Source organism: Musa acuminata, chromosome BXJ2-3 (assembly GCF_036884655.1).
Source record: "Musa acuminata AAA Group cultivar baxijiao chromosome BXJ2-3, Cavendish_Baxijiao_AAA, whole genome shotgun sequence".
Lineage (NCBI taxonomy): Eukaryota > Viridiplantae > Streptophyta > Magnoliopsida > Zingiberales > Musaceae > Musa > Musa acuminata.
Window position 1 is genome coordinate 1846304 of NC_088340.1, and position 25106 is coordinate 1871409.

The window sequence follows — 25106 nt, forward strand, 5'->3', positions numbered from 1 at the left end:
TTCTCCCGCAGTAATTACTATGACCATCTGGTCCTTCTCTATGCCCTATCTATCTACTCATGTCTTGTGTGCAGAACTCTCCCAACAAAGCTATGTCGTGGCGGTCTCAAGGAAACATCTTAGACGACTCTGTGGTTTCGTAGCCCTACGGAACAAGCACAGAGGTTCGACCTAGACTTCAACATCCGGGGTAAATTTTCATGCATTAAATTGTCAACCATATCTCAGCCAGGATATTAATTGTGGTGCCTACCAGAGCCACTGCCTTTGTTCTCCTTTAACACTTCCCATCCCTTCCCAGTCCGATGGGTTTGGATCGAGGTGGAGAGCCGAACAGGCATGGCAATCGAGGCACGAACCATGAGCTGTTGGGCTTGCTTAGGATGACGTCCGAGAGAAGCGGCTCGTCCGATGTGAGGATCGCGTGGTTGCAATCTCAGTTGATCGGCCACGATGTGGTGTTCGACACCCCTTTCGGAGAGCGCCTCCTGATCTATGCTGACCATACTGCGTCGGGAAGGAGTTTGCATTACATCGAGAACTATATCCTGCAATATGTTCTCCCTGTTTATGGTACTTTTAACTCTATATATCCTCCTCTTTCCATCTGCGATTCGTGTGTCAATCGATACCGGGTTGTGGGCACTCATCCATGTTCTGACTTAATTCTCAGGAAACACTCACACGGACGATAGCTTCGTGGGGAGCAAAACCACAAGAATGGTGCACGAGGCAGCAGATTACATCAAGCGATGCATGGGCGGAGGAGCCGAGGATGCGCTCATGTTCTGTGGCTCGGGCTCCTCCGCGGCCATCAAGCGCCTGCAAGAGGTGATCGGAATAGCAGTGCCTTCCACCATGAGAGAGAGGATCGTCGCGAGCTTAAGCGACGAAGAGAGGTGGGTGGTCTTCGTCGGGCCGTACGAGCACCATTCCAACCTCCTGTCATGGCGGCAAACCACGGCGGAAGTGGTGGAGATCGGCATGGACGAGAACGGCCTGCTCGACATGGAGGCCTTGAGGCTCCACCTCACGTCCTCCAAGTACGCCAACCGCCCGATGCTGGGATCGTTCTCGGCTTGCAGCAATGTCACCGGAATTCTGGCCGACACCCGCTCATTGGCTCGCCTCCTTCACGACCACGGTGCCTTCGCTTGCTTTGACTTCGCTGCCAGGTTAGCCATGCCCCACAGAATCCCATTCTTTGGTATATTATCAGACGTGGACTACATCAACTACGTTCATATTTGTTCTCATGTTGCTGCAATATTTCTTGGTGAATCTCCCATAACAAAAAAGTCAGGTTAATTGCTTTGACACGCCACCAGGTCAATTTCTTTATTCAGAGTTAATAATATAAAGAAAGAACAGTTATCATCGTAATGTTTGAGATATGATTCTATATCGCCACTTGCTCCCCACATCGAAGCCTGCAGTACCTGTCAATGCGATCGTCGGTCTCTGGCTCTTTCAGCTGGAAAACCTACTTAATCTACTCTTCATGGACAATATTTCGATGTTTGACTTTTTTTCGGGACGCGTATTCTAGTCTTCAACGCTTTACTTGCTCGGGTACTGGAAACACATAGGAAATGGCAGTCCAGATCACAAAATGTGATTGCTTGCATGACTAGCCAATCTCACAAGATGTAAAATCTTTGTTTAATGACTAAGATTCTGTGGACTACTTCCTCCGCCGTGGAGGATGATCAGCTGAGGTTTCATCTTCTTTCTTCTGCTTCTCTTCCACGCAGTGGCCCATACGTGGACATCGACATGCGATCGGGAGACATGGAAGGATATGATGCGGTGTTTCTCAGCCCACACAAGTTCGTGGGAGGCCCCGGAACTTCCGGGATCCTTCTGATGAACAAAGCTCTGTATCAGCTCAAGACTTCCCCACCTTCCACTTGTGGAGGTGGCACTGTCGCTTACGTCAATGGATTTGACGAGAAGGTGAACTACATGAATCCTGCTGATCCAGTAATCTACTTTGAACGCGGTCGATGTAGGATTTTTCTCGAGCCATGGCTATGATTTCTTTGCAGGAGACTCTGTACCACGCTGACGTCGAAGAGAGGGAGGACAGTGGAACTCCACCGATCATTCAAAAGATCCGAGCTGCACTGGCCTTCTGGGTGAAGGAGTACATCGGCCATGATCTCATAACCCTCCGGGAGCAGGTCTACACCGAGACAGCACTCGGAAGGCTCCTCTCGAACCCAAACATCGAAGTTCTTGGCAACACGTCGGTCAAAAGGCTACCCATATTCTCCTTCCTCGTCTTCCCTTCTTCGCAGGGAAGGAAGACGCAGGGGAAACCCCTGCACGGGCGTTTCGTCGCGAAGCTGCTCAATGACCTCTTCGGCATCCAGGCTCGCGGCGGGTGCGCCTGTGCCGGTCCCTACGGCCACCATCTCCTGGGAGTAGACGCGGATCTCTCTCTTCGTATCCGGTCGGCTATTCATGAGGTAACGAATCCGAGAGTTGCATTACCGCCTCCATGACCAGCGGCGACGGGATCGTCTCAGATACGCCATGGATCATTTTGGCAGGGATACAACGGGCTGAAACCTGGGTGGACGAGGGTCAGCTTCACCTACTACACGTCCAAGGAGGAGTCTACCTACGTTCTCGCCGCGATCGAGTTCGTCGCCGCGCACGGGGATCGGTTCCTCCCTCTCTACCATTTCGATTGGGTCACCGGCGACTGGACCTTCCGTAAGCGTGCGTTCAAGTACCATAGGATGAAGGAGGAGCTGGAAGATTTGTGTCGATGTTTGTTTGGAGATGCTACCACCGGTGCGAAGAAGGAGAGGACACCGTGTCCGAAACCAGGAAGAGAAGGAAGTGCAAGTGCGAGGATGAAGCGATTCGAGAGATACTTAGAAGGTGCTCGACGAATTGCCCTGTCGCTCCCGGAGCGCACAGGCTGTGGCAGTGCGCCAGAGGAGATTGATCCCAAACTCATAACCTTCAGAATCTAATCCATGATGCCAATCTTTTGTTAGGAACACAACCAGACGTAGTAGACGGAGAGACAGTGATACATAAAAGTGAGCAGATGTCTTAATCTTGCTTATTCTTTAAAGTAAACTCATACTTAATATGTCCAAAAATTAAGAATTAAAGGAAAAATAATGCGAAATCTGTGTGCGGTAACTGACGGGACGTCACGGAGCAACGCTGACGCCGTCAACGAAAGGACGGGAAACGGTCCCGGGAAACGGCGACCCGCTCCGCATCATCGGTCCTCCGCATGCCCATGCCAACGCATGGGGGTCATGGGCATTCATGAGCGGGTGCCGCATGCCATCCACCCATGCGTCATGCTTGTATTTAAAAAGGGCATGACGAGTGGCGGAATGACACGTTGCACGAACAAGGGCACATTGGGAATAGAATATTACGTGTGATTCCCCAGTGCCCCCGCCGCCGTCAGTTGCTCCGTGACGGCTTCATGAAATTTAGATCCACGAGTAGATATTTTAGTAAATATTTGATAGATAATATAAATTATAAATATATATTTTATAAGTTTTAAATGATCATTCCATAAGAATTTTTTATCGTGACAAATTATCTTAAAAAAATTTTATAATGGAGAAAGAAAAATAAATTATGCGATAAAAAAAATAATTCTTTCTATCCTTTTGCAAAAAAATATTCGTGGGATAAAATTCTTTAAAGAATTATTTCTCTCCCTTACAGTTCATCATGTGATTTGAGCTTATTGCTTGCCTTCATAAGACCATATTCATTAATATGATAATTGTCTACATAAAATTAAAAGAGATTCGAACTCCAATCAATCAAATATAATCAAAACTTATTAAACAATATGTAACTAAAAGATATAGTACTCATTTTTTTAAATGTAAAATAATATATTAGTACAAGTTTGAACAAATCCTTATTCCATTTGTCTAGAATTATTGAAAGAATGAAAGACAACAACTTTAAATAACTCTCTCTCTCTCTCTCTCTCTCTCTTACTGAAACTAGAAAAATGAGACGGTGGCATGCGTTGGATGATGCCATCTTTTAAATGTTCTTTCCTACCAAACCATTAATGAGTCTCACACCATATAATTAATTCCTTTGACGTATGCAACGATGGGGAGAGTTGAGTTGCGTTGCGTACTAATATATGATTCGCATGGGAAACCTTTTAGCCCAAAAGAGATTCCCAACCTCGCGTGGTTGACTAATGTCTAAAAGCTAAACACAAGCAAGCAAAGAAAAAGACGATCGAAAACGGAAGTTTATTTTCAAGAAAATGGGTTATTATATTGTTTATAATAATACTATAAAATATTAAGGCCGAAAATAAAATAAATGATCGGATGAAAAAAAAAGATAGATTGCATTAAAATATCGATATCCAACATAAAAATGATGCTCGATATGTTTTCATTTTATATGAAATTCAATGATAAAAATATTCATGTAATGTTACGAACCCTTTTTTTTTTTAAACAAGAAACTATTGTCATAATCATTTATTGAGTTGCGACGAAAAACATAATAAAAGGATAATTATAGTTGATAAAAATTTTACCATGTCATCGTTTTCTAAAAGTTGGAAGAATATTGATGACAATAGAAAATTAACTTTTGTTATTTTGGAGGGTCATTGAAGGGTTTTTAATTTATTAACATTATTTCAAATATATACACACACGATCACACTAATACATTTGTAATCAATCTATCCTAATGGAATCATAAGTTTTATGAATATATATATATATATATATATATATATATATATATATATTTATTTAAAATTATTACAAAAAAAAATCATCGAAGATTAACCAAAGATCGATCTCACATTATCAAAAATCACAAATATTTTATATATAATAATCTTTATCATTTATACTCAAAATGAAATGCATAATAATAATACAAATTATTATTATTATTATTACATTCAATCGATGCATATTTCTCAACAATTTAAGATGACCATACCAATTCATAATAATAAATAAATAGGCACAAATAGAGTCAATGTTTTCTTTAGGACCATAATAAATATCATATTTCTTTACATTATTATTCATTTCTTGGATGAAATGAGAGATTGGAAGTGATGGGTCAAAATTAGTGGTTGGTGTGCAACTTCTATCTATCTATCTATCTTAGGATAACATCCTTCCAACCCAAGCTTTTTATATTGGACATGATTCAAAGCCAAAGTCCAATATCAAGTGGATGCTCTTCCTCTCTAACCCATCATTGTGGATTTCATTGAATGCCATCCACCTCGTAGCGTCATTGTTTTGGTGAGTGAGAGAGAGAGAGAGAGAGAGAGAGAGAGAGAGAGGATGCATCACATCACCACAATTCTCAAAGCCACATATATAGAAAAAAGGGTTTTCATATCTTATACTTTCAAAGTTTGGATATAACATATTATTATTTTTAATTAATTTCAATATAACACACATATATTTATTAATGGATATATAAAATTACAAAGATCTTTAATCATCACTCTCTGCCACAAAGGATGGATCTAAAATATTAAGCATTAGCAACAATCCAATATATTACTTTGTTAACCTCATCAAAGTCACAAACAAAGAGTAGCATTGTCAAATTACTTCATAAGTTTAGAAATATATTGGTAGAGTAATTTTTGTTAATAATCAATTTTTGACACCAAAAAAGATAAAAAAATTAACATATCAAATATATGGCACTAATCAAATCCTAAAAATAAATAAAATATTTTTTTTTATCTATAAAATATATTTTCTTAATCGTAAACGATTAGGAAAGATTGTCTATAAAAAACCTTCACGTACATGGTAATTAAGATCTTTGATCTAATCATCTCACTCTTGTATCTATCATTTACTAATTAGAGCGGTCGAATAGATCTATCGAAAATTAGATTGAAACCAAGATGAACTGATCAATTGCTTGCACTTTACCATCCACATCATCACAATCACACCCATACACACACAAAAATATCCCTATATAGCTCATATGTATTGAAATATTAATAAGTATTCACATATTCCTCCTTAGTTAACTTTCATTTACAAAACTCAAGTTAATAGTTTGAGTTAAATATATCTTTAATGTGTCACCAACAGAGTGAATAAATAAATATTATTAAATCGATTTTAAATTAAAGAATCGGTCGGTGACGTTTGTCCGCCCGTCACCGCGAGTATCCAAAGCGAGCACAGCCGTAGAGCGACAAAAAATGCCTCGTGATTCACGCTCATGGTTGGGTTCGTAATTGTAGAGGACTCCAGGGGTTCATTAACAACTCGTCTTTGTTTGCAACTACCCGTGCATTTGTACGCATACTTGTCTTTGTGCGAGCATCTTTTTAACCGTCGATGTTGACCACGCGTTCGCATCGAACCCGTTCATCAACATCGCTGAACCATCCCCACAGCTTACTGATCCGCATAAAGAGTTCATGTGCGGTGGCATCCCATGGATGCATCCATCATGGATTTGGGTGTCTGATGATGATCATGATGGATGTCAGGATGCCCATATCCTCTACTGTGCATCATGTACATGAGAAGAAGCGGCAGCAGCTGTTGACTCCACAAGGAGAGAAGAAGAAGAGAGAGAGAGAGAGAGAGGAGGCAGGCTGATGTCAAGGACTTAATCGTATCCAATAAATGCTTGACGTCCATAAGGGCACGAGTAGATCTCCTCCTCCCGTCTCTCGCCGTCGACCGCTCGCTAAAGAAGCGATCGGAATCGAAGTCGAACGGTGTGTAATCGTATTTGAACGCCAGCCCTAACTCCATAAACGGGTTGTAGCTGTAGGAGCTCAATAAGAGGTGGGAAAGAGGTGGAGATTTGGCTTCAGCTCTGGGGTTTCTCCGTCGATCTTGCAGGGGGAGGATTGGAATGATGTAAGTTCGTCGCGTTTGTTCTTTCTTGCTTGTTTTTCCTTTGGATTCTTTGAGAAGTCTGGCTCCTTGGGTGTCCGAGACGCCTGAGTCAAGGTCTGTGGACAACAGCGTGGGTTTGGATTTGTGCTGGAGTTGTTGGTACTGGTGTCCGGACGCCTTTGGTGTCGGAGTCGGTGCTGCGTTTCTACTTCAGGTTCCAACGAGTCAAAGTGGAGAAGATCGGTGTGAGAAGAGGGCTAGTTGATTAAACATCGGATTTTTCAACTTCTTTAAAGGTCTTTGTTTTCCGTTCGTGACGAAAGATCTAATTTTTTTTTTTCCCATCTGAACCAGTAGTGGTTTCTTTGGCTTTCTGTGGTTCCGGAAGCGAGAGCAAGTGGGTTCGAGGAAGGATTTCTTTATTCCAGGAATGTTTCATTTGCTTGAGAGTTTGATGGAAGGTCTCTGTAGTCTGTGGGGAAATAAAGCCCTTTGCTTTGGTTTTGTTTCCACTGCTGGAACCACGCATCTTGCTCTGAGTTTGAATGAAAAGGTTTCGTTCCTTGCTGCTATCGGTATTGATCTATAGTGTGGAATCTGTGGAACCATGTTGATCTAAGCAGAGTTTCAGTGTTAGCTGCTGTTTTTTTACATTTTCGGGAAAAAAATGGTGCCATCAGGTTCTTCGACTCCCATTGGTGGGTCTCAATCAGTTAACCCCTCCCTTCTGAGGTCGAATTCGGGCTTGCTTGGAGGGCAGCCTGGTTCGATACCATCGCAGCCACCTTTTTCTTCTCTGGTCTCGCCTCGCACCCAGTTTAACAGTAACAGCTTGCTTGGAAACATATCCAATTTTTCACCTCTCAACAATTCATTTGGAAATGGAGGGCCTAGTGGTGCGCTTTCTGCATCGCCAATGAATCTCCAACAGCGAGGTGGTCTTGGTGGTGCGGTTGGTATGGTCGGCTCTGCCGAGTCCAATCCTCTGTCGTTCACCTCTTCGCTGGGTCAAAGCCAAGGTCAACAACAATGCTTCCAGAACCCTTCAAACAGTCAGCTTGGGCCAGATCAACTACAGTCTCGAATTGATGCAGTGCAGAATTTCCAACAGCAGTTTTCAATTCCTCAAAATCAGCAGCAGCAGCAGCAACAGCTGCTTCGGGGAGGATTGAGTAATATAGGACACATGGGGCCTGTTAAGATGGAGCCGCAAATGGGGCCTGTTAAGTTGGAGCCACAAATGGGTCCTAACGATCAGATTGGTCCATCACAGCAATTACAAACGTTACGTGCCATTGGTACGGTAAAAATGGAGTCACAGCAGTTGCAATCCTTAAGAAGCTTGGGCCCTGTTAAAATGGAAGCTCAACATTCAGATCCTTCATTATTTCTGCAACATCAGCAACAACAGCAGCAGCAGCAGCAGCAGATTTTGCAGTTATCAAGGCAAAATAGTCAGGTTGCAGCTGCCCAGATGAGTCTCTTGCAGCAGCAGAGAAAGTTGCAAATGCAGCAGCAGCAGCAGCAGCAGCAGCAACAACAACAACAACAACAACAGCAGATAGTTAAGACCCTGCCTCAACAAAGAAACCAGTTGCAACAGCAGCTTCTCCAGCATCATCTTCTGGGTAGACCTCCAGTGAAACCTACAATTTATGAGCCTGGGATGTGTGCTCGGAGGTTAACCCAGTATATGTACCACCAGCAGCATCGACCACAGGTAAAATTTCCAGTAGCCTTTGTCAATCCTGAGTGAAGGACACCAGATTCTTGATAAGTTCTTTGGGTTGGCTCATCTTATGTTCTATACCTAAAATGCAGGATAACAACATAGAATTTTGGAGAAAATTTGTGGCCGAGTACTTTGCTCCTAATGCTAAGAAGAGGTGGTGTGTTTCTCTGTGTGGAAGTGGTCGTCAAACTACTGGTGTTCTTCCACAGGTACAATTTGCCGCCAATTAGGATATGGAATGCAATCTTTTGGCTACATGATTTCTGTTTTCTAATTGTTTATATATAGTTTTGGGAATTTGGTCGTGGTTACTTTAAGTGGGAGTACAAACTTCTCTTGCTTCGAGTATCTTCAATTTGTTTTACTATTTTTGCATCTATTCTTCAACCAAGATAGATTTTGCCTGAATCTGTAGGATGTGTGGCACTGCGAGATATGCAACCATAAGCCTGGACGTGGTTTTGGTATGTAACTGATCACGATTGTCTGATTTGGTTTTATTGGCTAGATAGAATAAACATAACGCTAATTGAATAATATGCTACTTATGTCTTGAAGCTCTACTTCGAGGGATTGTAAAGTTATTCTTCTTTTTCTTTGGTTTATAGAAACTACTGTTGAGGTTTTCCCAAGGCTCTTCCAAATCAAATATGCCAGCGGCACCCTAGAGGAACTCCTATATATTGATATGCCCCGTGAGTATCAGAATGCTTCAGGTCAAATTGTCTTGGATTATGCAAAGGCAATTCAAGAGAGTGTCTTTGAGCAATTACGTGTGGTGCGTGATGGCCAACTACGGATTGTTTTTAATCCTGATCTAAAGGTGAATATACATTTGTGCATTGTTATTTATGCACACTAGACACTTTGCTGAAAATCATCGTGTGATTGCTGTAAATAATTATTCATTTTCTTTTTTATTCTTCAATTAGATTTCTTCTTGGGAGTTCTGTGCTAGGCGCCATGAGGAGCTTATTCCTCGGAGGGTTATCATTCCTCAGGTACAGTGTTACCATTTATAAATTTTAGCTTGCGTAAATGACGATTGTTATTTGTTGGAACTTGTTTGCATATTGCTGCCGGCTTCCGTGAAATGTCTAATTCGATGATTTTTCTGGGGCAGGTTAGTCAACTTAGTGCTGTTGTTCAGAGGTATCAGGCAGCAGCTCAAAATGCATCATCAGGCTTATCAACACAAGATTTACAAAACACTTGTAACTCGTAAGTCCATTGCTCTTATTTCGTGCTTAAAGTGTCTCTTTTGCTGTCTTTCAGTTAATTGCTATATCTGTTTCGCATATTAGGACACTGTATCTCTTAGGAAATATATTTATCTGGGAGCTAACTGTTTTAAGTTTTAACTATTCACATTAGCAAAAGCATGTGCTTACATGTGTATGCCATCAAAAATTTATACTAGAAAACATAAATTTGGATAGTACCGTATGCATTTACACACAGATTTAGTTTCTTCTTGATTAATTTCCTTTTCTTCAATGAAATTTATCTGTGACTGCTTGTCTGGTACTACATGATTCCACTTTCCAAGAACACCATAATGTCTTGCTATTCGGGTGTATTTTCGCATGTGATTGTCACTGCCAGATGGTTCTTGTTGTTTTAATGGCACTCCACTTGGCTTCATTGTTACACCATTCAATCTTTAGGTAATAATAGTGCATTGCTTTTGGACATGTATGTCTCAAATGCTATCATCAATGATAGTATGCATGCTTCATGGGATTGGGATGGGACAGCTATTATAAAAAAAACACTACGCAAGTTCTATGATTTAAACCGGTTACCTAGGTTGTAAGGGAAGAACCTTATTATGGCATCAAAGCTTGCCGCTTTTTTATTATGAAAATAAGTACCATATAATACAAATGCATTATTATGATGAATAATAATTATATTTTTCTCCATGTAGACAAATAGCAATCCTGCCCATGTGTGAAAATAACAATGGGCACAATTACCAATTCATCATGGGGGTGAAGTGTTGAGTAATTCAAATATATGTTAAAATGTACCCTGATAAAAGCACTAAGGTGGATTTAGGAGTCATCTTCATTCTCCCACGATATCCTTATTTTCTTTAGATGTATCCTCTCCCTGCACTTTCTCTCTATGGTCTGGCTGAGACTTGTGGCAAATATGAATATTGGCTTTCGGTGGTGAACACAATGACATGGACACTACCTCCTTCATTTTGCAGTCACAGTTAGAAAATTGTTCCATCTTTTCTCTTCCAACCTTCTTCTTTGCTTTCCCTGTTACGGTAGCCATATGTGGCAATTGTCAATTTCCTGTTGCTTCTTTTTTTTTATTTTGAGGTTGACAAATTTTCTGCAACTGACCAGAATCGACGTCTCAACCAATTTCTGGTGATTTGGCTATTGAATCTGTTGAAGACATTTCAATGTGGTTTAACATGGTACTATGAAGTATGAACATCAGTCATTGGTTGGATGCATATAGACACAAGGCATGGATAGGAGACATGAGGTGTGACACCATAAGGTTGCCCTGGCATAGCTAATCTTAGAGTGGGAGTAGGCATTATATGAATATGATAGTTATCCCCATACACCTTTTACATATTGTTTATGGTTTTATATATGATATATTTTATTTGAGATGGACTCATAATCACGTTATTGTAAAAACTAAAAAGCATAACAATCATTCATGAGTATACTTCAAACAGGTCTGCAAAATAGGAGCTCCAAGTTCTTAATTTGTTGAAAGACCAAAGTCCATTCATATCACCATCTTATGTGGATCATTCAAGAAGTATGTGTAAATGGTAGACGATCTAATATGATTTGTGGAATTTGACATACAAGGGAAGAATCCAACATAATAATATAGACACCACATGCATTTTGAATTATCTACTCTTGTAGATTGGAATTAACCTTTTAGACTCTTTTTCATTATTTGTCATGAAAGCCTCTTATTTGATTGCTGAATCAAATGTATGATTATTTCAACATTAAAATCATTTTCGCTTAGAGGCTAGCATACTATGGAGGAATTTAGCTAATGAGACACATTATAAACCTTAGGGAAAGAGTGATTGAAGAAAGAATAAGATGTGAAACAAGATTTATGAGAATCAATTTGGCTTTATCCCTAGAAGATCAACCATTAAAGCTATTTATTGAGGAAAATAGTGGAGAAATATATTAAAAAAAGGGCATCAGTGCACAAGGCCCCTGCCATTGCAGTGTCTCCTAGGTCTAAATCTCTAAATCTAGAGAGGCTGGTTCCATGATGTGAATCTTGGTCTCCCAAAGATTTGCATGACTTAAAAGAAGACATATGATAATGTTCTTAGACAAACATATGATTGAATACCTAAATAGTTTTGTAGTTGTTTTAGAAATGAAATGGATATCTTAGTTATTTCATTTATGTGGCAAAGATATGTATGATATGATAATGTAATCACTATGTTAGGACTATAGGATTATATGTAAATTATAAAATTGCTTGGACTGCATGCTATGGGGCAACTTTGCAGGGCTAGATATGCAAAAGATGGGTATACTGTAAAATGTAATTTTTTTCTTGAACTACATCATATAAGGCAACTTTTCATGGTTAGATATGCAAAAGAACTTATTGGTAAGTTTTACAGTTCTAAAGTCTCTACCTGGATGGTCTGCAGTAGCTATTACACCTTAATTGTCTATAAATGTGTTTTATGGGAAGCTTTGGATAAGCATGGTTGTGGCGTTGGATACTGGAGGACATTTTTCTCTTTTTCTGGAAAGCCATATTAAATTAATAAAATAATATGCTTCTCATTCTGACAACCACAAAGAAAGTTATGAAACTTGATATGGCTGCAAACAAGGAAAATAGTTCCTGCGAAGTAGAAGTAACAGACCTTTAATCTGAAAGGAGAATAAGGTGTAGAAATACATGTTCACTTGGGACATGCGAGCCAGTAGTTGCTATGAAATTGCATATGTCTAACGTTTTATTGTCATCCAGGCAATAGAATGTCTCTGGACCGCTTTTAGTTGAGTATATCTCAACCTTTTTGTGTATGAATTCACACAAACTATTGAGATCTTTAACTTAAATACACGAAGTAGATGTCTTCTTAAAATTTGTTCTTGTCAAATCTAGGTCTCCAGGTTGCAGGTGCATGTAACATGTATATATGCATTACTATGAGTGCATTTTATCTGTGCCTTTGTACCTGTGAGACTGTGGGTGCATTATCTACCATGATAATTTCATGTTGAGTAAACTGTTGAATTTCTTAATTATATAATCATATTTCTCTTTTATAAGTTTAAATTTATAGTACTTGTATGTTGCATGTAAAATTTGGGGTAGGTTTGTAGCATCCACTCGCCAAATGGCTAAAGCTCTGGAAGTGCCTTTGGTAAATGATTTAGGGTATACCAAAAGATACGTTCGTTGCCTTCAGGTATACCACTTTGCTATTTTTATTTTTTGAATATCTTTGAAGATTTTCATTAGTGATACTATAATGCTGTTTGCTGTGCCAGTTGGCTTCCAGAATGTTTATTATCATGACTTTTAATTGTGGTGACTGTTTTATTATATCTGACCTGTTTGGGTTTGTGATTTGTTCTTCACCTGTCTAATGGTTGTTTTGGCTTAAGAAATTTCTCAGACTCCTTGGCAACCATAGGTCATGTGATTTGAAGATGACTTTTCAAAAGTTTGTGCCATCAGATGTCTAATTTGTTCTTGATATGTTCCATAGGGCATTTTACAATATTAGAAGTTCTGTAGAATAGACTAGAAACAAAGTTTTTTTTAAAAAATAAATTATACAATCTGTGTGCTCCTACTAGAATTTATCTTTGTGCTTATTCTGAGATTGAAACAGAAAATGTCTTATTGAAGAACAAAATTGTTGTCTTTAGAGTAGTACACTTGAAGAGAAAAAAAAACCATAACATTATAGACAAGCTACGTAAATGCTATGACGATAGTCTGTTCTAGAGTAGCAAACATGGAGAAAATTTTGACTTTGATTGGTGTAGTTGAGCCACATTATTGCTATGAAGATACATAATGAATTTTAGTTCTTTCGTTGCACTTGTATGGAGTAGGTGGATGCATATCGGCTATTTTCCTTATCTGAACTCTGTAGGTTTGCATCACCAAGACCAGGAATTAAGGTTCACAAATATGATAAAAGGGATCTTTGTCCAAGAAACAAATCCAAGTGACAATATAGCCATCCTTTTGTGTCTTAGAGGTGCTGCTTTGTGGAACAGACTTCATGATCTCTTGTTGTGTTTTGTTCAAGGATTGCAGTTATGGTTACCTCACCCGTGTAAATCTATGGTTGTAAAAGTATGGGTTTGGTCACCACATACAGTACACTGGAACATACTGTCACGGACTTAGCTGGTTTTGCCTAAGTCGTGCGGCACCCTTGCGTGTCCGTTCGCAAAGGTCAGCCTCTCCGAAACCTCTCATGGTCCCTTAGGATCTACAAAAGAGAAAACACCTCACTCGGGATCCACAAGCAAACATTTCAGAAAATACTTCATAGTCAATGCAAATTACAAATAGACTTTACAAGATCTAAACGGTTGCACAATAAAGGGTCAAAATGGTCTACTACAGACCAAATATCTCTCACAAGTGTCCACATGACACAACCTTTATTTACAAGCCTAAAACGACCACCAAACCTAACTAAAATGGGATTGTTAAGTCTTCGACCGTCCCTCTACATGCTGTGCAAAGCAAGGTTCGCAATATCGTACCGTACCGGAGTTTCGACCTGGGCTCGGTACCGGTACGGTACGGTATACCGCTCGGTACACCCAGGTGTACCGAGCGATATATTCAGGCGTGACGAGCACTATAGCAGTGCTACACTGCTACAGTACTGCTACAGTACCGGACCGGTAACAGGCGGTCCGCGTACCGGAAGCCTGTCGGACTGGTACCGCAAACCATGGTGCAAAGCATGAACATACCAAAAAACACGGACATAAGCATTATATCAAACATCCTGTTTAGAAGTTTGTCCGTAACAATACGACACTACTGTTGGGGGAGGGAGAGGAGAGGAAGAGGAGAGGAAGAAAGAAGAGAAACAAGGAAGAAAAGGAGGAAGAGGATATGTACCGGAATATACATATATATATATATATATATATATATATATATATATATATATATATATATATATATATATATATATATATTCCTGGTTTTGAGCTAGGTCAGTGGTCAGACCAGTAAATGCAGCAAACCAGCAGGTTTAGCAAACCATGATTTTGCTGCATCTCTGTTTCTGATAAATAAAACAGGAGACCGTGAAAGTCCTTCGCCTGGTAAGTTGGAAATTCAAGAAAGATGAGTTAGCATAATTGTCAGATATTTTCATTATAAAAAACTTGGAGAATTGGACACTTCACTGCAATCGTGACATTGATCATTCCAATATATGGAGATACCATCACTGAATTTGAAATTTTTGACCCTGTTTATGCAATTTTTATGTGACAGAAGCTTCGGCTTTTCTGCTTTTCTTATACAACTATAAAGTAAATGCTTGTTGCTTGTGAGCTGGAAAAATAAAAAAAAGTGACCGACATACTTTTTTCTTCTTAATCAAATTAGTTACCTTATGGTACTTGAAACTTGAAAGCAAGGATTTAAATCTCAATCCGATACCGGTTCTGGTAATCTACCGGACTTGTATGGTACCAGCTACCCAGGGGTATATTGATCAGCACTACTTGGTATCATTTAAAAAAACAATAAAAAGCAAACAAGTACTGGACGATATGGTCCAACTGGTCCTTGGTCAGTCTGGTGCTTCAAGGTAAGTTTTCAAGCAGTCATGCCTTTTTTTCAGAAGGCTATTTGTTGTACTTGAAGTTTGTAGTTTAAGACAAGGATAAGCTTTGCGATCAAATTGATGTGTTATTGCTAAAGAAACATTAGCATGATGAAATGGTGAATATTTTTCTTATGAATGTGATTCTTGTTCATGATAAGAGGTGCTCTTTTACAATGAAACTAATGTATGTTACGTTGGTATAGCTTCCTCCATATATTGGTGTCCAAACTTCTGTGAATCAAACATACTAGGGACACTCTGCACATGTTTTTATGCATTTTGTTTTCTTACCTGAAATAACATGTTTTTTTTGTTGCAATGTTTTCTTAATATTTACAATTTTGCTTGTATAGTGGACATCTGGACATCTGTATGAGAGACAATATCTAATACCCTCAGTTGCAGACACCTTAATTCTTCCTTTTTCCCTTACTGATTGTATTTTGTTACTGATTGCTTTACTTTGGTCGGTTATAGATATCTGAAGTGGTTAACAGTATGAAGGATTTGATTGATTATAGCAAGGAAACTCAAGCTGGACCTGTGGGTAAGTACTTTCTTGTTTTGGTTTCTTCTTCATGTCTGGCACAATATTACACTGCATAATGTTCAGTTTCTAGAGTTACTGGTTCAATATTTTCATGCTCTCTCTACAATGTGATATATGCTTTGGATGCATAGAGATTACAGTTAGTGCAGTTAGTCCAGTACTCCAATTCCTCCTGTTCTGAGGATGCCCCGAGTAAGCATACGAGCGAGATAGATAGGTAACTGCTATTGTACGCTGATCCTAATTCCAGACAACCAATTGGATCACGATCAGCCTATGTTATCATATTTTGGCTGATTTCTTGGTTGGATCTCTTGATAACTTGCGGAGTCATCGGAAATTGGTCGGAATCAGCCTTTCTCGACCAATTTGGATGATCTCAATTATCGACGAGCAAATATGAAAAAAAAAATTCTTCACATATTTATTCCTGCAAAGTCTGGCTAGTGCATATTTGGCCCCTGTGATTCTAATTTAGCAATATATGCCTATAAAGTTTAGATTTTTCCACATATTCCCCCTGTCAGCATCTGTCCAGTTAACCCATGTTACCAGAGTTAACCATGGTAGTCAGTGGTGGGTTAAGGGAAAAAGAGAGGCCAAAATAGAAAGACTAAACTACCCTCGCCAAGAGATTCATGGGACCTCATGACTTAAGGTGAAGTCATGGGATACTTGTTATTTCCTTTTTAGATATTTTTGGTATTTGTAATTGTGGATTATAATACTGATTAATATTAGATACATAATAGCTTCTAGAATACACAATAAATTCAAATTATGATACCTGTAAATTCCAATCATTAATTATCTTTTTGGTCTTGACCCAATCCCTGCTATCTGATTTGGTCATTCCTGCCTATTGCACTTTCATACCCGAAGGAAGTCTTGATTTTTGTGATGTTCTAATGCTCCTTGATTTGCAATAATGTCTTTGGATAGTTTCAAGATAGTAGGAAGTGATACTCACAGTTTCGGAGTTACAAATCATGCATCTGGAGTTTTTAACTTATTTGAACTTCTGTGGTTCAGCTAGCCTGAGTAACTTTCCTCGGAGGACTTCATCAGGGCTTCAACCCCGACAACCTGAGCAACAGCAATCGATCACCCAGAACTCGGACCATAATAATCAAAGCTCTGTACATGCCACCAGTGTACTGCTTTCTGCTGGCTGCAATAATGTCGATGGAGATAACTCTCTTAATGCTGCTTCATCTACCCATGCAGCTACCATTATTGGCACCCTCCAACCAAATTCCACAAATACCAGGCAAGAAAACCAAATGAATACAGCGAACAGCCCTTATGGTGGAAACAATGTTCAAATTCCATCTGCCAGCTCATCCAGTTCATTAGCTCCATCCCAGCCCAACCCTTCTTCCACTTTTTCTTCTTTGAAACCTGCTTCTAGTAACAACCCAACACCAACCTCTCATAATGCTACTCACTTGAGCTCCTCATGTTCACCTGCAAGTTTGTCTGCCATGCAACAGCCAACAGCACAGCTACACGAAATGGATCCAAACGATCCCCAGAGCTCTGTCCAGCAAATTTTGCAGGAGTTAATGATGTCTTCACAATTGAATGGTGTCAGTTCGTTGGGAAATGATATGAAGATGATTAATGGGATCACACCAACATTGAATGGGGGAAACTGCTTAGTTGGAAATGGGATATCCAACAACTCAGCTATGAGCGGCACAGGCTTTGCAGGTGCAGGTGGGATTGGTCTATCTGTTGCTGCTAGCGGGATGCGAGCAGCAATTGCAAATAGTGCAATGGCCATGAATGGGAGGGTTGGAATGAATTACCTTTCCCAAGATCCAATAGCTATGAACCACCAACAGCAAGATATTGGAAACCGACTGTTGGACAAGTTAGGAGCAGTTAACGGCTTCGACAATCTTCAATTTGATTGGAAGCCCTCTCCGTAGAAGTGAAACAGAGAGTGGCAATCAGCAAATTGAGATTTTTTTTTTTTTTACGTTGGGCAAGAGTGGTTTGGGCAATCAATGAATGGTCAGACTGCACATCACCAAATGTTCCCGTTCTTGTCCCGCTCTTTTGGAAGCCTTGCAACTAATTTCTCCAAAGGATAACACATAATAGCTTCTTTTCCTAGTTCTTGTTTCCTTTACATGTCTTCTAACTGTTATATGTAATGCTGCATATTGTGTATCATGCCTTCAAGGCACATCTACCCTATCAATGGATTCCCCTGGGGGGAAAGCTTCTTGGTATTGCTTGTAGTCATTTGTCTATTCTTAAAGAGGAAATATATGATGGCTTTGATAAGGAGTGATGACTCTCATCCTCTTCTCAAGGATTTGTATATAACTATAATGACACTGCTATTTCTATTTTGGCAATGATGAAAATTAGAATTTGCTAGATCCATTGTTGTCACCCACAAATAATTGGGTGTCACTGCAAGTGCTCATCTCATCCAGTATGATGAGGTGTTGGATAATGGCTGAAGTTTGTTGGAGGAGGATCTCTACTCCTAGTGGAAGGTTGGGATTTCTGAGCTTTGTTGACATGTGTCTGAAAATGACTTGTGCACCAATTGTGGTCTTTGATGAGCTGAGAGGCCTTGTGGTGTATGTTGCATGTTGTGGTCTTGAACATGCTGCATTTTTTCCAAGGTCATGTAGGCCACAAAACACAGGAGTATGTTGCATGTTACCTGCTGGTAGCTCTTAAAGAGACCCATGTATTGTTTAAGTATGTACAAGAATGTTACACAGATGGGATTGTATACTGCTTTTTTGTCAAATGTATTGTTTAATAGTCATCAATAGTTTTGGGCACTTATGTTATTGTAGAAAAGGTGTTTTTATTTTTATTTTTATTTTTGGGAGGTACCTTTTTTTCATATTTTCTCCTAAGACACCTCTCTGATAAACAATTGGGTACATTCTATGGATTGGTTCATCAAAATTTCAGAATTTTTTTTTCTTTTTTAAAAAGGATTCTTTATAATCTTTTTTTTTTTTATAAAGCTTCTTTTTCTTTAATTAACAGAAGAGATTTTGAAATAAATGAATCTTATACGTATTAATATTTTTAGATATGAAAGTTATGATGATTCGAAACACTGTGACATCCACTTTTCACACGCACGCACGCACTCTCTCTTTGACCTCACCACTCCATCGTGCACTGTTTTGGCCTGTTTGCTTCTCACGCGTACACCTCTTTTCCTTTGCCTTTTTCCCATCTCCTTTTCTTCTTGTCTCGTTCCTCCTCCATCCTTCTTTTCCTCCACCATCTCCTCTCCTTCCTCGTTCCTTCCGCTTCCTCCATTGCCCCTTACTCTTCTTCTCTTTTTACTCTCTGAAACACCCAAGTACTTATCGATATATGGTACCACTATGTACCGACCCGATCAAATTCGAACAGTACCACTATGTACTACTGATCCGAGACATGAGCAATAGCCAATACCTTGTCTTTTTTACCCTGGGAAGACCGACTGGTGGTAGAACAAGACACGCACAAGAGTGGAGTAGAAGGAGAAGAAACAAAAAGACGATAGATACCTTCGGCTATAAACAGACACAGGACAAAGGATTACAGCCTCTCTGAATTATACTTGTTGGATTCTTGTTTTCTGCTATTTATCTGTACATCAGTTTCTTGGATGCATGATCTCTCGAATGGAAGAACCTATGAGCTGCAGCAGCTGAGATTAGTCTTGGGCTCAGCAGAATGGAGTTCGCCCGGAGGAAGAAGCTTTCGGGATCAAGAAGAGCTTCTTTAACGCCTTCAGCATCGAGAAGGTCAAGCTCCCCCGCCTGCGACGACCCACGCGGCCGCTCTTCTTCTTCTTCTCGTTCAACACCCGCAAGCAGCAGAACTCGACATTGTACCCACGGCAGGGCGACCGGCGCAGTAGTTCCTCCTGGTTGAAGTCCTCCCACAGCACGTCCATCCGCTCCTCTGCAACAGGACGCCGGCCGACGGTCCTCGGGGCTTCTTCCGCGGACGAGAAGCTTCTCCGGCATCCATAGCCGGCCGTCTTCTCGCCGGAGGGAATTAACCGAAGAGGGGAGGAGGCAGCGAAGTGGGGGAATGGGAATCGGCAGAGGGAGTCCGTGTCAGCGGCAATGGTGGGGAAGCTGAACTCGTCCATCCCCCGGTGCCGTCTACTGTTTCGACCACTACCCAGCAGGAGAAGTAGAAGGAAGGAGGTGATGGACGTGATGGGCGTTGGAATGTCTCGTCCGCCGCAATGTGCGGAGGCACCAACGCACGCACCTGCGTATAGTGACACGACTAACAGTGCGCGGGACCCGCAGGGCGTGACCATTTCTGACATCCTTTGTCTGAGAAAATTTTTAATTCAAATATAAAATAAAATATACACAAAAAAAGAAATTATATATATATATATATAAATAATATTATTTTTCCTGACCTTTTTTTTTTTGTTTTAATATATTTTGGTGTAGGTGTTCCTTGAGACACCAGCTAATAGTGTGGGGGATACCCATCATGTGTGGTCTCTTACGAAACCAAAGTTGTCGGGTGTCAACCACATGCCTCACATTGGTGTATATTAAGCTGGAATATATATATATATATATATATATATATATAAGGATTATGCATGTTAGAACATATATGGAGAAAAAATATTGAATAAAAACTTATATTTATAAGAAAATTAAGCAAAGACGGACGACGGAAGGAGAAATGGATATATAATTTTTTGGGCTATATAAATGAATAAAAAATATATATGGGAACTCTTTTTTCAGAAATTGTTCTGTCATGATGCATGAAATTTTTTTTCTTTTTTTCTTTGGTTATTTATTCCACTGTGACGATATATTTCAAGAATAAATGTAAATGTACACCTGAGTGTTTTAATTTGTGTAGTTGATAAATTTTAAGAATAAAAATTGAAATGATACATATTATGTTTATTGGATGAAAATAAAAAACAATAATTTTTTTTATGAGAAAATATTTTTTTCTTTAATTTCCTGTCATTCAAAATATCACTCTTTTTTTTTTTCTGTACTTAGTTTATGATCAGTATAGTCATTTCTTATCCCTACTATCATTGTGTCCATCACTAGCTAATCATTATTTTCATCATTGCCATCATCACTATATCCACTGTCATTATTGTCATTGCCATCATTAATTAGACTATCATAATATTATCATTTTTATTATTATTAGTATAGTATGCATCACCATATCATCATGCCATCCTCGATCTTAGTCTCATACACAACATGGAGAGAGAATTTAGTCTACTTATAAGATTATATATTTTTGAAATCCTTAAATTGATTTAAGTATAAACTCAGCACATCAATTCTCAGTTCTTATGTGCAGAAGAAGCAGTCCAATAAACATTCAAGTAAGAGAGATCTTTGTACTAATAAACTTCTTACATATGTTATTTTAAGGAAAATAATTTTCTTATCGAGTAATATTTATTTTTACATTGATTTAAGTATAGAAATTGATGAGGGGAGACTGACTGTTGTCTACCTTAATCCTCTCACGATGACATCGTTACTTCATCATGTGTCCTTTCATACAATGACTTGCTCCCTCCCGTTATATTTACTATCATCTTTTCCTCGGTCTATGTCATGAGAGGACATATCCTTTACGATTATTATTATTATTCGATGTCCTTTTTAATTTCGAAGTAAATTTTCAAGGATAATCAAGTGTGATCGAAATATCAAGTAAATAAATCATAGAGCATCATCTAATCAGATATCATCCATTAAAAATTACGAGGTAAATATATTTTTTATTATTGAGAACCCAATACCAACAGCAACAATACAAGTGCAATATATATATATATATATATATATATATATATATATATATATATATATATATATATATATATATATATATATATATATGACCTTAGGAAGTGGTCTTAAAAGGGTGGTAGACTTTGAGGTCGGTGAAGATACCGGCGACGGAACCGACGGCAGCGGCTATGGTGATCACGAGGCAACCTAAGCTGAGCATTTGCAGGCACACCCACCTCAGGCTCCACCTCGGTATCCTCTTCTGCACGATGTACATCTCCACCGGGAAGTAGACGGTCAGCGGCCAGAAGCCGAGTGCGCCAAGCAGGGCGACCACGTCGTTGAAGAAGGGCAGCAGCATGGAGATGACGGTGGTCAGCACCACGAAGGTGGAGCGCCACACCAGGCGGAAGAGGCTGAGGCGGTAGCGCTTGGTGGGGGTGAGGGGGACGGCTACCTCCTTGGTGATGAAGGTGGAGTCGGGCCATGTCCGGATCGCCCACTTCTCCACGAAGGCGAACAGGGGTTGGCAGAACACCTGGTAGGCTCCGACGAGATGGACGACGATGGCGGCGTTGGCGATGTCGAGGAGCCAGTAGGGGTTGTAGAAGCCGAAGCCGGTGAGGAGGTTGCCGGGCGCCCCGTCGCCGAACGCGGCGTAGCCCATGCAGCCGCAGAGCATGTAGAAGAAGGTGGTCACGGCGATGCTCACCACCGAAGCCTTCTTCATCACCTTCGCCTCCGACGGTGGTGGAGCTTTGATGGTGTCCTGAACAAGCAGCAACATTACTTGGCGTGCATGCGAAGCCAACACCGATCGCTTTAGCTCATCAGACAGCCAAATCTACCTGGATTTCTATGAGGATGAGGGAGAAGGAGTAGGCGAAGGCAATGTCGCCCAAGGCTTGGAGGCTCCGCCATATCTTCTGAGTCGGGGAGACAGCGCCGATGCTGATTCCGGTGAGGCTGCCTTTGAATCCTTTGTTAGCTGTGAGGAAACAGAGGAGAGGAGAGCAGTCAGATCCACTGTGCATGAGAGAGTTCAATTGGCCATGCCGGACCGGAGATGGAGGCGCACCGATGACTTGGACGATGCCGAGAGCGAGGCCGATGGAGGAGTAGGTGAAGGACATGACGGCGGCGACGATCGAGAGCCACCATATCTGGTCGAAGTCGGGAATCTGCGACAGGAAGATCTCCGCGATGCCGAACATGATCATGTAAGGATTGCTGGAGGCATGGCAAGGGTTCTCGTGGCCTCTCTCGTGGAAACAATTAGACCTTTTGATCGCCCTGTTTCACAAGATGAAACCACTCGTTAGAACCACGAGAAGCTCCAACCTTCTTCCCCAAGGAGATCGATGATCTGTGTCGTTCTGAACTCCACTCACATCATGCTAATGGAGGAAGCGATGGTGTAACCGATAGCGACGCCGAAGAGGTTGGCATACTGGATGAATCCACAGAGCTTGACCTTTAGCCCACCTGAGGAGAAGGCAAAAATGTTTAGCCATGGCGACGTATTCTGCAGGGAGAGCTGTGCGAACTCACCGAGGTAAGCGTGGACCGCGTCCGTGTAGCTGTAGTTGCGCTTCCCGGCGATGGGGTCGCCGGAGCGGTAGCAGTCAGCAAGGAGAGTGGAGGTGTAGTACGTGACGAAGGAGAAGAGGAGCATGACCACGGGGCCGGCGACCCAGCCGAGCTGCGCAATGGCCCAGGCGAGCGACAGCACGCCGGAGCCAATCACGGCCGTGACGATGTGAGCGCTTGCCGTCCACAAGGTCCCTAAAACACGCCCATATCTCCTTCATCAGACGAAGAAAGCACGAAATAGGAGCCAACAAGCAGAAGAGATTGAACAAAGCTTCGGTCTTTACCGGTTCTCTTGGCTCGGCCGTCGTCATCGTAGCACTCGAAGGCTTCCTGAAGCTTATGCGCGTGGCTAACCTCGACCGAAACACTCGCAGGGGTAAAAGCTAGTTGCTGGTAGCAATTGGCGCCGCCGTTCTCTCCCATCTCGAGACCTTTTTGCCTTCACTACTCCAATGGCAACACAGAGAGAGAGAGAGGGAGGGAGCAAGCAGAGTGGTCTCTGCGGCCTTTTCAAAGGGCAGAGAAGGGAAGAGAAGAGGCGGCGAATGGAGTGGGGAGAGAGGCTCGATGCTTTGGGCCTTATATCGAGAGGTGGAAGGGGAAGCGAGGACTATTGCAACGTGCCAATTAACACGGTTTGACGCGGAGGTCAACGATGCGGGAGTCTCCCAACCTCCACTACCGCTCCGCTCTGTTTCACAACCTCATCTCTTCCTGTTCCTATCTCTTCCCTCGGTTTCTGCTGCTGCTGCTGCTAAATCTCTTCGCGTCAACCATCGCTTTTCTTCCTAGCCATTAAGGTATGTGCATGAAAGCACCAACACTTAGAACAGTGCGGAATTCAGTCAGCATATGTTATCTTCTTACCTTGTGCAATCTGTTCGACCGAGGTCACTGTGCTTCTTCTGTTGCTTCCGCTACTTGCTTGAAACGAAGAGAGGAGAGATGATGGGGCTGTTCTCGTCTGCTATAAGCGGCAGTTGAGCTCTGGGCTTGATATATATAGGCCAACAGAGAGCAATGGCCATTAATGCCTACCATGAAGCTCTGCAGAGGTTCCCACGTTGTCGTGCTGCGGGTCCGTCCTTGTTGAAGGGGAATCAGGTTCTCATCAATAATTATCTCTCGATCGATCGTGTTGCCAAGCTACAAATGCTACTGAGATGACGACGACGATGATGATGATGATGACACTGCAAGATTATTACCTGAACACAAGCTATGAAGACAAACAAAATGGATTGAAAGCCTAAGATGACTTTTGAGACCAATATCTAAAGAACAATTTCCTGATATTTTGGTGGGACTATTAACATTGAAATACATAAATTTAAAGCCAATTCATTTCGAGAAGAAATTATCACCACATTTGTGAGTTGGGAGAAATTTCCTTGACATAAAACATGTAGGTTATTTATTTCTCTTTTTTTGAGTGAATATAGATAACATCACCCAATCACCTTTTCCACTAATTGTTCTACCTATCTTGTGATGCATCATAATCACTGAGGCTAAACACCAATTAATTACTGTAGTGGAATTCTTTTGCCTTGGATTTGACACACTTGGCAAAAGTTGGAAGCAATTTTCTATGTTATCAAAGGTAAAGGGATTCATGATTAGAATTTAGGTGGTAAATGCAGAGGTGAATCAGACTAGTGGAGAGATTCTCATGCATTTCACCATTCCTTGTGGC

The 25106-nt window shown here is 40.9% G+C and overlaps 3 protein-coding genes across 5 annotated transcripts; 2 read left to right on the forward strand and 1 right to left on the reverse strand.

Annotated features, from left to right (window-relative positions):
• LOC135606822 (uncharacterized) lies at positions 1-3077 on the forward strand. The gene is made up of 6 exons (XM_065098119.1): positions 1-190; positions 302-573; positions 674-1175; positions 1755-1956; positions 2049-2471; positions 2556-3077. The coding sequence occupies exons 2-6, from the start codon at positions 306-308 to the stop codon at positions 2985-2987; spliced, it is 1827 nt and encodes a 608-aa protein (XP_064954191.1). The 5' UTR covers positions 1-190; positions 302-305; the 3' UTR covers positions 2988-3077.
• A 3526-nt stretch (positions 3078-6603) lies between these two features.
• Positions 6604-18262, forward strand: LOC103977082 (transcriptional corepressor SEUSS). 2 transcript variants are annotated; one of them, XM_009392496.3, is made up of 10 exons: positions 6604-6902; positions 7236-8601; positions 8703-8822; positions 9029-9077; positions 9222-9436; positions 9546-9614; positions 9737-9834; positions 12970-13063; positions 15950-16019; positions 17055-18262. In XM_009392496.3, the coding sequence occupies exons 2-10, from the start codon at positions 7549-7551 to the stop codon at positions 17954-17956; spliced, it is 2670 nt and encodes an 889-aa protein (XP_009390771.2). In that variant the 5' UTR covers positions 6604-6902; positions 7236-7548; the 3' UTR covers positions 17957-18262. The 2 variants fall into 2 exon arrangements, with proteins under 2 accessions (XP_009390771.2, XP_009390769.2); XM_009392494.3 differs by having other exon boundaries at positions 7239-8601.
• Positions 18263-21784: 3522 nt separating this feature from the next.
• On the reverse strand, positions 21785-24402 carry LOC103977079 (amino acid permease 4). Of its 2 annotated transcripts, none has more exons than XM_009392491.3 (7): positions 24278-24402; positions 23695-24198; positions 23369-23602; positions 23209-23302; positions 22896-23110; positions 22666-22805; positions 21785-22586 (listed from the first exon to the last, which is right to left on the reverse strand). In XM_009392491.3, the coding sequence occupies exons 2-7, from the start codon at positions 23831-23833 to the stop codon at positions 21930-21932; spliced, it is 1479 nt and encodes a 492-aa protein (XP_009390766.2). In that variant the 5' UTR covers positions 23834-24198; positions 24278-24402; the 3' UTR covers positions 21785-21929. The 2 variants fall into 2 exon arrangements, with proteins under 2 accessions (XP_009390766.2, XP_064954192.1); XM_065098120.1 differs by having other exon boundaries at positions 23695-24194; positions 24278-24359.
• Positions 24403-25106: the final 704 nt, after the last annotated feature.

Bases quoted from the DNA above. Each gene is read 5' to 3' on its own strand.
- LOC135606822 (XM_065098119.1), top strand. From the start codon at position 306: ATGGGTTTGGATCGAGGTGGAGAGCCGAACAGGCATGGCAATCGAGGC. The intron at 1,176-1,754 runs GTTAGCCATGCC...TCTTCCACGCAG, and splicing joins TGCTTTGACTTCGCTGCCAG to TGGCCCATACGTGGACATCG. The intron at 2,472-2,555 runs GTAACGAATCCG...TCATTTTGGCAG, and splicing joins TCCGGTCGGCTATTCATGAG to GGATACAACGGGCTGAAACC.
- LOC103977082 (XM_009392496.3), top strand. From the start codon at position 7,549: ATGGTGCCATCAGGTTCTTCGACTCCCATTGGTGGGTCTCAATCAGTT. The intron at 9,615-9,736 runs GTACAGTGTTAC...TTTCTGGGGCAG, and splicing joins GGAGGGTTATCATTCCTCAG to GTTAGTCAACTTAGTGCTGT. The intron at 9,835-12,969 runs GTAAGTCCATTG...AATTTGGGGTAG, and splicing joins TTACAAAACACTTGTAACTC to GTTTGTAGCATCCACTCGCC.
- LOC103977079 (XM_009392491.3), bottom strand. From the start codon at position 23,833: ATGGGAGAGAACGGCGGCGCCAATTGCTACCAGCAACTAGCTTTTACC. The intron at 23,603-23,694 runs GTAAAGACCGAA...GGCGTGTTTTAG, and splicing joins CGGCCGAGCCAAGAGAACCG to GGACCTTGTGGACGGCAAGC. The intron at 23,111-23,208 runs GTGAGTGGAGTT...CTTGTGAAACAG, and splicing joins GCTTCCTCCATTAGCATGAT to GGCGATCAAAAGGTCTAATT.